Genomic DNA, 12,911 nt, shown 5'->3' with positions numbered 1-12,911 from the left:
TTGAATGGACCAATCCCTGCTTGTCTGGGACAATTCAAGCACCTGAATGAGTTAAACCTTATCGCCAACCAACTGAATGGGACACTCCCAGAAACCATTGGAAACTTTTCAATCCTGCGTGAACTAAAGATCTCCGGCAACAAACTCATTGGGATGGTCACCGAAGCTACTTTTGTGAGGCTTAAAAGCTTGGAAACATTGGATTTGTCTCGCCATTTCAGCTCTATCATCTGGATTTAGGTTCATCACCTTCAGGGCGTCAATTCCCTCCTTGGATCCGAACTCAAAAGGGACTGCAATATTTGGACTTGTCTAATGGAAATATTACAGGTACACTGCCCGGCTGGTTTTGGAATATCACCTCTCATGTCGAGAAACTGTACCTTTCAGATAATTGAATCAGATTCCAAATTTATGGAGAGTCGGTCATGCGGCAACTATATGTTTCATGGTCACATACCTAAACTTGTGCCAGACGTATTGGCTTTAGAGCTATCGAACAACCAGTTTTCTGGTCATATTCCTGCAGACATTGGATTAATCATGCCTAATTTAACCTACTTTTGTGCATCCAATAATAATATTACAGGAAACATCCCGTCTTCCATGGGTAACATGCGTTGCTTATTCCATCTGGATCTCTCTGGAAATGCTATCACAGGAAACATACCTTGGAGCCTTGGGAATTGTTTATCTATGGAATTCTTGAATTTGAGGAATAATGATCTCGCTGGAAGCTTGCCATCTTCATTGAGCAACCTAGGCGACCTTACATAGTTAAACTTGGGAAACAATCGATTATCAGGAAAACTCCCTCAAGCCTTGGAAAATGTCTTCATTGGAAATTCTCGATCTCAGCATTAATTGTTTCTCGGGAGAAATTCCGTCATGGATTGGAGAAAGCCTATAGCCCGCATTTCTACAATATGCAGGCTGGCCGCATGCTAACCGCGTCCAAAAAAACAAATGCCTAGACACATGTCTAATAGTGGGACACGTGTTGACATGTATGTCTTAAACAGTGACAGGTGTTTCTTATGGTAGACACTCCTTTGCAGATTTTCTTTCATCTTTTATATACATATTGTCAGAAATTATATTATCACTTGCACATTACCAATAGTAACTATCAAATAAGTAGTAAAAATATGAGTAGCAGCAAAACATGGCATAAACTACTACTGTTTAAAAGATGGGAAAAGTTTATATACGGTTGCATCCTTACGTCAATAGCTACGGATGCAGCCTTATAAACCGTCCAATATTTTGGATGGTTCAGATTTCGCATTCGAACGTCATACGCCAATACACGTCCATGTTGAACTCCTGGAACTCTTTCATCGTTTCTCTCTCTAAAACCCCAACTACCGCTTCACCCTGAGCAATGGCAGATGCGTTTCCCTCGTTGAAGCCATCGGCGTGGTGGTGGGTAGAGAGAGAAAGAACAAGTTCCTCCACTTCCATCTTAAGGATGGCAGCGCCCTGCTGCCCTGCATTCTCTGGCTGAACCACCTCTATCTCAGCCCTAATCCATCTCCACATGATGAGTTGCTTTTTACAATGGCAGTCGAACAGGCGGAGAAGGTGGCTTTGGGGAAATTGATGACTATTAAGAGGGAGGATCACTGAGTATAGAGGGGTTAAGCAGATCACTGTGTCCAATTTGAGAGTCAAAGAGGACCGGAAACTGAGATTCTTCACTGGTTGCAGTGCATCAAGTTGGGGAAAGAGTCTTACAATTTGCGACCACCACTCACTTCGAATTCGTGATTCTGATGGACATGGGACTCGACGTTAAGATTAGAGCTAAAGGTGGAAGAGCGCAGCAGAAATTGAGCACTCGGCACCTCACTTCCCCCTCTCTCACCAAACACTTTCTCTCTCTAGAACTTTCTCTCTACACCTTTTCTCTGTTACTTCCTAATCTAAAACAAAGATGGATGCAGCGAGAGAAAATGCATATTAGACCTTTTCTCTCTCTATTGAAACCCAGCTGACCCTCTTTCTCTCTCTAGTTAACGGGTAGATGGAAGGAAACTGGGGCACCTATGAGCGCCGGTTTTCCCTTGGTTTTAGAGCACAATCTCAGCCATTGAAATGCTTGAACGGTGGAGATTGTTTCAACCTTACCTCTACAGCTACAAATGCATCCGTATGCGAACTGCACCCTTAAAAGATTACATCTAAAAAATCAAGGTAGGTGTATCCCACTACTGAGGGAAGCTTGTCTTAGTCCTAAGATGTGTGGGTCTTACAATTTTATACGTGTCTGAACACTTAGACACACGTGTCATAAAACCAAAATGCCCACTTCTTACATATGAGAGCGTGTCTTATAGGGACACGCTGTAGCAGAGGGTTGGGGCATGCAAAGAATGCAAAACAACCCCAAAACTGAACCCACCCTCACCTGCTGTGTTCTCAGGGTCAACACAAGTCTGATACCTTGTCTGTCTCACACTCTGAAACATGTCAAATGCGCCATGCGTGTTTCTTTGCTAGAGCTACCGTATATATTGGATATATGCCACAAACTAATATCGTCCATGTATTCAAAACTTAAGAACATGCAACGCAGAGTCCACTTTTGTTTCTAAAAGAGTCTTTTCTGAAAAAATGTAATGATTACTGCACTCAGTAGAATCTGATTGTATTCCTTCAACGACTCGACAATGTACCATTTAGCCTATTACAGGCCAATTGTAATATGTTTCTCATTTTTTTGGGTGTATGTCAACTATATTATACCCATACCATATAAGTGCTCATTGTAAAGCAAGTTGCTTTTTCTTCTTTCTCAAATCCCATGAAATGTTAGTTAATAATTCCTGTGTTTCAATGCAAAAGTAGATATATTACATTATTTTCCTTTGAGAATGTCTTCAATGTCCACAGTCAGAGATGATGAGCTAATGAAACAGTACTGACATTTGTAACTATGTTACATAGGCACAGATATGTGTGTCAGTGTCTGACACTTATGCATGTGTCAAAAACAAGAACCTCAAAGTTGGCATGTATTTGACATGCCAATACACATTTTTGACAAAGGGGAAGGTAGGATATTAGAAGACCTAAGCATTTTTATAGTGAAATTCCAAACGATAAAGATTAACAAGAAGTATTTAAATATCAAACAAAAGTGTCGTGTACTTGGTGTGTTAATGTGAGGCAAAAACCATCTACACGCATGTCCATGTCATGTAGGTAACATGTAATAACCCATCAATAAAGCATATACCACAAGAATACACTTGCTTTGTCCTTAGAAATATATTGTTATTTCAGTACATGAGAACAGAATACGATTGCATGCATAATAGTAAGTTTGCTAAGATCTGAAATCGTCCGGAGAGAGATTTCCAGTCATAGCATAATAGATGATGCACCTTAGATAGAACCAAAGGCCCTTAACATCATTGCTCACAAGTCACAATAGAATGCAACAAGGAAGCATGTCAATATTACAACTGAATCTTACCAGCCAAGTACCAAGAATGCATGGCAAGACTGCCAAATGACAACACATTTGCGAGTGAAGATAGACCATGAATCATACCAAATTTCTTGTTCATAGCTGCCAATTTAGGGTTCTTTTTGGCAACTTCCTGGTTCTTTGTCCAGCCAATTTCATCACCAATTGCTTCTTCTCTCTCAACCTTGTGCCTTTGCTTCATCATCTGTGCCAGAAAGTCAAACCACAGTTTCAAAAATATTAACACGGCCGTAATATGTCACTATTTTATAGTTAGCACATTAGTTAAATGTGATAAAGGAAACAGCAAGGTCCACAGCCGCAGCATGCAGATAAGCCAAGCATGTCAAAACTGAAACCTGATACGGAAGGGCTGCAGCTGTACAGTGATAATTAGCTCATGTTTCCCACACTACTCAAGCAAAATTGGGATTACAACAAAGTATGTAAATATGTATTAGCCATCAGGAGATGACCAAAGGCCCTAAAATGTCTTTGAAAATGGTATCATTTTCACTGTTCAAATAATCAATTTGCCCTTGTTCCCTTTGTAATCATGAGAGTCACCCATTCAAAATGTAAACTAACCCCAGTATCATTTAAAATACGTCTCGCTAGGCTCAAGCCTGAAATTTTTTATCATTAATAGTGACACCCATTGAATTCCAACCACCAGAGACATCAAAGAAGGATAACTCTCTAGTATACATTGTTATTTTCGAGGTCCAAATTTTCAGACTTCTAGAAGATCAAGAAAACATGCACAATATTTTAAATTCAATAGCACGCAAACAAGAATCAACGACAACAGCAGCAACAGGAGCAAATAAACTAGAAGTTCAGAAACATGAATACTTTTCAAGGGGGTAGGACAGGGGGACTTGTCCCATTGTTCTGAATATGGACCTGAAAGGGGATTTCCAATTAAAATCTTCATAAACTCCTACAAGAACAAAGGCCCTCAACAAAAGTGGTTGAAGTCAAGGTGGCAGCACCCCCTATGACTCAGCTACCGGTCTCGGTTTCGATTCCTACGAACGCTAAACCCTTTTGAAAACTACTAACAGTTAATGTTCAAAAAAATAAATAAATGAAGGAACAAAGGCCTCCCCTCAAGTAGCAGATAAACTGAAATTATCAAAATAGAAAATAGCCACAAGATATGGGATTTATACCTCAATGGTCATGGGTGTGAATATAAACAAGTTTGTCAGGTTAAACAAGAATGAAGAAGAGAGAAAACCCAGCTGAAGCTTCTCAGTCCCTGAGGCGGACTTCCAAGGATGGAGATAAGCAAATGCAGCCACTGATATTGCCCCACAAACAGCAACTGTAGAAAAATATGCCGGAAACATTTTGCTTTGGAGGTTGCCAAACTGATGCCTAGGTAAATTCCTAGAAGAAGAAATAAAAATGAAATAAGACCGGAAAAGTACATTACAGCTCACCCACACTATGCACTGCACAGCAACATCATGAACCAAAATATAAACCAAAAGTAATTGACTTGAATCACCAACAATTCAATCCAAATCATGACACCTTGTCAACATCCAAATAAGTTCCAAAGAGTCGAATCATGATCAAGTTCAAACATGTAAAATGATAAGCCAACTATTCATTTATTAGCCTCTGTGATTGCCTAGAAATGTTTGTCACAGCAGGCTAAGAGACAATTTTTCCATAACAATTGCAAGGGAACATGAGTTCAGGAACAGAAACACTAAGTAAAAGGTTCAAGTAACTAATAAATATTTTCCACGAGCTCAGAAGCTAGGTGATAACTAACGGCACAAGGAAGACATTCGCTACTTTGATTACCGCTCCAGTTTAGAGTGTTTACCAAAGCTGAAAAATATATTTTACAGTACTTAACAGTAGTTGTCCATTAGATGACCCACGCTAATATGTGATCAAGATATAATTATGAAACATCCAACCCTCCAAGCATGAATATTAAAGTATAATAGAATGTCTATAGAAAATGGAAACGACATGCTGCTATGAAGTTATGAAAAAAGTTGAATCAGGAGAATGAAACATCGTGGTATGTTTTCTAATTTCTGATTTATGTAATTAGAACAAATGAAGGTAACTCAAAGGAAAAAGTTTATATAGAGCCGAGGCTCTAAACAATCAAATTAGAGCGCACCTCAAAAACTTCACTAGAAGAGGTTGTTTTGATGCCCAAATATCCTCAAATCGATCATCTCGACATTAAGATGAATGGATACGAGAAAAAAAACGGATTTCAAGTTTGAAAATGGTGCATCTTGTAATGCATTTTTTGACCATCAATTTTCAAGATTTTCAAGTTTTCATAGATCTGCTCGATATAAACTATTTTTGAAGCTTTAAATTTTATAATTAGAGATGAAAATATATTTTAAGGCTATCACAAAGATTTCCAGTATTGAAACCACATTTCTCGACACTATTTGAAGGTGCACTCTACTTTGATTGTTTAGAGCCTCGGCTTTATACAAACCACACCCTAAATCAAAAAGGTAACAAATATGATATATTAGACAAGTTAGGCATTACCATCACCAATGGGCCACCTACGGGGGGCTTCTGATGTGGATAAAATATTGCAGGGGTATCTTAGTAATTAAATATTCATCTTCTATTTCTTTTACAGTTTACCTAGTTTTAGAAGTGTATTTTCAAACAGCTTTTAAATATGTAGCGAGAACAAATAATAGAGGCTATAGCTTCATCTCATTGTTTATCTGTCAACATCTATGACTAATACCAACCAAATTCCAGGACTCATAAACATCTAACATTTCATCCAAAGTACTCTAATTTTGCAAATGATACTCCTCTATTCTTTCTGCAAAAAATGAATAATTTTAGAGCTCATAATCAAGCAAAAAGCACCCATAGAATAACAAATACTGTTGTTTTCACTGTATTGCTCTATTGATCATGAATTATGAAAAAGACTATTGTTCCATAACATAATCCTTCCCAAGTTAGATATGTAACAGCTAAATCATTCACTACCAAGTTCAGCTCCCTTGTTAAACTTAAAACATCAAAAATAACAAGAGAACAAATCTAATTCCAAAAACCCAAGGACTCCTCTTAGGTAAAGGGAGTTTCTCTCTCAACTACAAATAACATTAGGGGAGTCCCTATTAAAGCCACAGGGTCTAGAAACAATCACCCACATAGATCTACAGACATCCAGAAGAGCTTAGGACAACATTCGCATTGTGTGTACATAACCAAGTCGCCAATATGATATTGAATCATTTATCCTTTTCTGGCTGAATAATTCCCCTGAATAGTGTACAGACAATCCAAGATGACATCACAAATGACATCTACAGAAAGCACCTAAAGCACCAATGAAATAACATCATGTTTATGAAATAACATCATCTTTCACAACTATGTAAATTTGTTGGTTCATCCATATTGATTCCACTGAAAAGCACATATTCTATTTATCATCATCATCGTTATCAAAGCCTTTTCCCAAACTATTTAGGGTCGTCTACACAAATTGGTCCATCATTCTGCTCTACCAAGGACCATACCTTAGTGAAGCCATAAGTACCCATATCTTTTGTCAATACTTCCAGCCATGTCCTTTTGGGCTTACCCCTTGCCATTTTTTAACCTTGCACTTGAACTACATTTTTGGTCTGTGTTGCACATGGCCAATCCACCTAAGTCTACTTTCTCTCATCTTATTGCGTATTGATGTCACACCTAAGTTCTTCTAAATGTATTCATTTCGAATTCTATCCTTTCTTGTCTTGCCACTCATCCATCTCAACATCCTCATCTCAATTATACTCATTCTATAGGTATGTTGCTTCTTGACTGCCTAACCTTATGTCCCATAAAACAAAGCTGGCCTCACAACTGTCCTATAGAACTTGCCCTTCAGCTTCATTGATATGTACAGATCACATAAAACTCCGGTTGCACATCTCGACTTCGTCCACCCAACTCTAATTCTATGTACGGCATCCTCCTCAATCTCTCCATTTTCCTGGATTATTGACCCAAGATATCGAAAGCGCACTCTTTCTGACATCCCAACTACAAAGGCTAATAAGCAAGAAACTGCAGCATTATGTGATAGATATTTGTAGGACACATTATATTTCTTTTCATGTAAAGCAATTGAGAAGCCCTAACTAAAGGTTGGTGACAGTTCTACTTAAATATTTTTCTTGGTCCCGCGGACTAATCATAATACCTTATTTTAAATCTGAAGTTTCAATGTGGCATGGTTCTTTCAAAAATTTCAAAATGTTGCACAGTTCTTTAGGACATGCTAGTACTTACAAACTGTGTTCTTAGTTTGTTTGACATCACTTGATGAGAAATGTGGCAAGCAATTCTCAGCTTGATAAATATCACAGTAGCACATGTACCCATTCTAAGCTCAGGAAGCAAACCACTTTACCATATAATATAGAATTGATCATGCGAAATGTTCCTTCGATATTGTCATTTGGTTCTTTTAAGTACAAATTCATGTGCATTTCTGAAGCTAGATGCTCGTTAACAACTAGCTAGATGTGCTTCAATGTTTATATGTGTGTCAAAATACAGTAAAATATCAATGGCTGATAGGCAAAAGCACATATTCCATTCTTTTCAGGATATCCCAGTAGCTGCTAGCATAAACAAGCACCAAGAACATTGAAGACCCTTTTTGTCCAACATCATTAAATAAAAATCCTATTCACAGACCATTTTATGAAATGAATAAGATAATAACCATTTGACTTGGACGAGGCTTAGAGCCTATTCCATGCAACAAGAAATGGTCCAGAAATTCTTCCCTCCCGCAAAAGACATACTTCTTGGAGAAATAAAATAAAAAGACCAGCAGCACAGTTTAATAGTTCGATTTCATCTCCATAGGATGGCATGAAACGCACAAATTCCAAAAGCAACTCCCTCTTCCAACTACAGTGCAATATTCTTCAACCTAGTCAAACAAAAGTGTGTCTAATCTACCCTACTTAACAAAGACCTCACAAAGAACCCCTAACAACACTACTAGCCCAAACAAGTTTATGACAATACATCCTTAAAGACTCAACCAATACGGTGCAGCTTCTCCTTTCAAACAGCACTCCACATCCAAGTCTCCATTTCTAACCAAAGGAACAACCCTGACGGACAAATTATTTCCACCATAGTTCCTTGTGTTTGAGCTCATTTTAACCAAAGAAACCACCTTGACGGACAAACTATTTCCAGCACAGTTCCTTGCGTTTAAGCTTACATTTTGTAGCTGCTACTCACTAAGGTGTTCTAGCTCCACTCAGCAAGCCAGCTCCGCTCAGCAAGCCAGCTATGCATCAATGTAAGAATATATGATCCTTGTCAAAAGTGTCAATCTTTTCTGGTGAACATGCATGCCTACTAAACCATGGAGTTTGCTCCGACTCAAAGTATGAAAGTTGGTATTTTGAATATTGGCAGATAATATTAGTATATCCCCCCCCCCCCCCCCTTTCCTTCTCCCGACGGTGGCAGCGGGACTTCCAAGGAATCAAGAGAATGGAGACATAATGCCTGAGACCTCCAGGGGTCCAAGGCATCTCAGGAAAGTCAATTGTTCGGTATTTGCATGACAAGAGGTGACGGTGGTAAATGAATAAGTGAAGGTGACGGACGTAACCCAATCCCCAATAGCTAAAGCATGCACAAGTACACAATGTATGTTATGGATACGATGCAAATAAATAGCAAGCAATTAACCCAAGAGCACCTAGTCCCACCACATGTATACACACCACCATACATATAACCACACCTATGCCCACAATTTGGCTGCCTCTCTCCCACCCCCCACCCCCCAAAAAAAAAATTAAATAATATATATATATATATATATATATATATATATATATATATATATATATATATATATATATATAAACACGTAGACAATTGTGTTGACAATCAAAACACCCAAAAATACCATGTCTCTCTTTCTGTATGAACCGAAAATGCATCTTTCCCCAAAAAAAACAAAAAAAAAAAACTTTTACAATAAGGACAAACAAGGAAATATTTTGTAACAACCAAAATACCAATAATGCCAACATACTAATGCATGAGAAGAACTTGGTTATTTTGGTATCAAGCAAATTTTGACATTATCATATGATAATTTTTAATTTACATATAGAAAAATATTTTTCTTAACAGAAAACCGAACATTTTAACAACTTTTGGAAAAAAATTAAAAGAACAATGCCATCACATTATGGAAGATGTAATAATACACATGGATCCACTTGGCTATTATTGTACATTTGTACTATTTATTTACGTAACAAATTTTTTATTGGGACTTCATGTAAAAACTTCAACACTGCTTCTCTCCAATAAGGCATGCATCTTTACCATGCTGGACTTTCGCCCTCCATTTTACAGACCGTCGCCCTCCATTTTACAGACCCCTCCCCCCCCCCCCCGTTCTCTTTCTAAGGGAATTCCCAGGAACCCAAAACCTAAACCATTATGGACCACACTAGCCTAGCAATCCTTAGTGCACCATAACCATACTCCATATGCCATAGGAAATCAATAAAAAATATCAGAATAATCCCCAACAAACCCAATTTTAGAAGGTTAACACCCCAAAATGGCAGGTCTCGAATTTAGAAGGGAGCAAGATCTGAAATTGCTGCACTGGACCCTGTATATGGCAAAAATTGGACCAAATATCCACCAAAATATGCAAGTACAGAACGTTTTAATGGAAACCGAGGCCAAATGGTGCCAAAGACACAGTGTGCGTTGCTACTGACGCATACCACGTTGCTGAAGCCTGGACAGTCCAGATTTGTTATAAAGTGCTACCTTCCTAACTTGCGAACTTGTTGTCTATAAATGAGCCACTTTTGGACCGCCAACAGGATAAAACCCTAGATTCCTAAGCCCTCTAACCCATCAACCTCTAGCCTCCTAAACCTATAAAATCCTAGGAACTTAGGTCCCCTATCTCTGTTTCCTGCAAAACCCAGTAGCAATGAACCTTAAGCCAAGGAAAATAAAAATCAAAAACCCTAATCCTCGCCATCTAAGTCTGATCCAGGCCCCAACTCTAGTGCCGGGGCTGAGCCTACACCAAGTAAGTTGTTCTTTCTTTCTTTCCTTTGAGATTTAAAGTTCTACATTTAAAATTTTTATAAAAATCTTTTTTTCTGATTTCTATAAAATTTTCCGAAGTCTCTTTATAGGTTTTATGTGGATTTAGGCCAGTATGGCCGATGGTGTATGAGAAATTTTTGTGGACTCATCTTCTTATATACTGTAATTTGACAGAACACACTTCTCTATTGAGTCATCTCGCCTCTGATTTTCATGTGTAAACACATTTACCCATATTTAACACATCCAACCTCATCCCCCATCCCCACACATGTACAAGCACACGCATACGAGCCCGCACATGGGCACACACGGATATAGAGTCACCATAATCGGTGAAAACAAAAACTGGGTGACATATATCTTCTCAATAAACCTGTGTTATGGGACTTGCCTAAGTCCACTCAGACGGGCGAGTAACTCAGCCTTGAGCTACCAGCAAGTTGTGTGTCCAACTCAGATTACATAAAAAAATTCAAAAAAAAAAACCAAGAAAATGTAAAAAATATGGGTATGTTGTATAAATTTCTTTTATATGATTAACATTTTTCTTGACATAGATTGGTGAGAGTTTTATTTCCATAGTTCCTAGTTTTATATTTTCATTTTTTTAGAATTTTCTTGAAATGTTCCCAACTACAAATCAATCTTTTAAAATCCATTTTTCTATACTTTTTTAAGCATATTTTGATTTTTTAATGTTGCTTTTTGGTTACATTTTATGCTTAATACCTTTATTTTATTTTTTTCCATGATCTTATATTACTTTTCAATTTGTCTAGGGCTTTTTGGTACATAACATGGCCGAGTAACTCGCCTCAGCCAAGGGCCAAATTCCTTCGCCAAGACGATCTTCTAAACACGGCAATAAACAACTGGGTAACACATATCTTCTCAATATACAACTGGGTAACATACTACATCTTAGTAAACAACTGGGTAACATATATCTTCTCAAAAGAACATATGGGTAACAAATAGAATATGTACGATGATCTTTTGTCAAGTCCATCATATCATATGCAAATGACGAGAACTTGTAATTAGCTTCAATCATCTGTGCACCACAAAAAATAACACGGAAAAACAAGAATTGCGTTTCATCTTCAAAAGGGTCAGGGTATTTGACTCATTAACAAAAAAACTATCAGAATAATTCACATTTTCCCGCTACCAGGTTCACAACATCAGTGAAGATCCCCACTTTACATTAAAATTAGAAAACAATCACACATCAAAAAAGAACAAACCTTCAACTTAGCAGCATAACCAATTTCCACAGAAAAATAACTCCTATGCTATAACAAAACTAAACATCAGTTTAATCTCTGAACCAACCAACCACAATACCATTTCCCTAAATTTATAAGTGTAGAAACTGAAAATTTATTGAAACCACGACAGCCATGAAAACCCGTGTGTAAGCTAAAAACAGAATTAATAGAGAATAGAAATTGAATTCAACCCCATAAAATGAAACCCTGAATTTAGCACTGCAGCCATGAAAACACTACTATAATCCAAGTCACTCAAGTCAAATAAAACCATAAATCAAAAACCAAAAACCATGGCGCAAGTACTCAGCGCATATGGAAAGGGGAAAAAATATCTTACTTGAACATGATGATTCCACCTATGAAGGTGACCCATAAGGCAGCTCCCCATGCAGTGGAGAAGCTCAATAAATGGGCGAGTTTCAGAGAAGAAGAGATAACCCCCGATGGGTTCGTGGAAGTGAAGGTTTGAGAAGAGAAAACAATCCCAATTGCGAAGAAGGTAACAACTGCTAGAAACCGGGTGATCCAAGCCATGGAACCTAGAAGACAGGGAAAGGAGGATTCACCCACAGGAGACAGCGCGCGTAGAGAGACTTGTCCACAATCTAGAAAGAGTGTCTCATATATACATTTAAGGGTGCGGTTGGCATACGGATGCATCCGTAGCTCTAAAGGTAAGGTGCACCTTCAAATTTGATGAGGAGTAATGATCCTACGAGACCCTTCAAATTTATCATTTTATATAATTTTGATAGTAAAATGTTTTTAGGATTAAATGAGGACTAATGGTCCTATAAGATCCTTCTGTCCATGTGATAATTTTTTTTAGAGGTGTATATAAAATTTAATGGTGATCCTTTAGGGTCCTACACACATGAGTATGGAAAGGTTTTATAAGATCATTACTCCTATTTCAAAATCTATATTTATATCTAATTATAAAATTTTAAATTTCAAAAATGGTTAAAATCGAGTATATCTATAATCAAATGAAAATCTTGAAAATTGACGGTGCATAA

General features: G+C 37.7%; 1 protein-coding gene across 1 annotated transcript; it reads right to left on the bottom strand.

The window, feature by feature from the left end:
* Positions 1 to 3,238: 3,238 nt before the first annotated feature.
* LOC18445094 (Late embryogenesis abundant protein (LEA) family protein) lies at positions 3,239 to 12,466 on the bottom strand. Its single transcript, XM_006855240.4, has 3 exons — positions 12,230 to 12,466; positions 4,651 to 4,870; positions 3,239 to 3,680 (listed from the first exon to the last, which is right to left on the bottom strand). The coding sequence occupies exons 1-3, from the start codon at positions 12,424 to 12,426 to the stop codon at positions 3,465 to 3,467; spliced, it is 633 nt and encodes a 210-aa protein (XP_006855302.1). The 5' UTR covers positions 12,427 to 12,466; the 3' UTR covers positions 3,239 to 3,464.
* Positions 12,467 to 12,911: the final 445 nt, after the last annotated feature.

Source organism: Amborella trichopoda, chromosome 2, assembly GCF_054954075.1.
Source record: "Amborella trichopoda isolate Santa Cruz 75 chromosome 2, AtrichopodaSantaCruz75HAP2 v2.0, whole genome shotgun sequence".
Classification (NCBI taxonomy): domain Eukaryota; kingdom Viridiplantae; phylum Streptophyta; class Magnoliopsida; order Amborellales; family Amborellaceae; genus Amborella; species Amborella trichopoda.
Note: the sequence above shows the minus strand (reverse complement) of the source record. Positions and strands in the feature narration are given on the sequence as shown.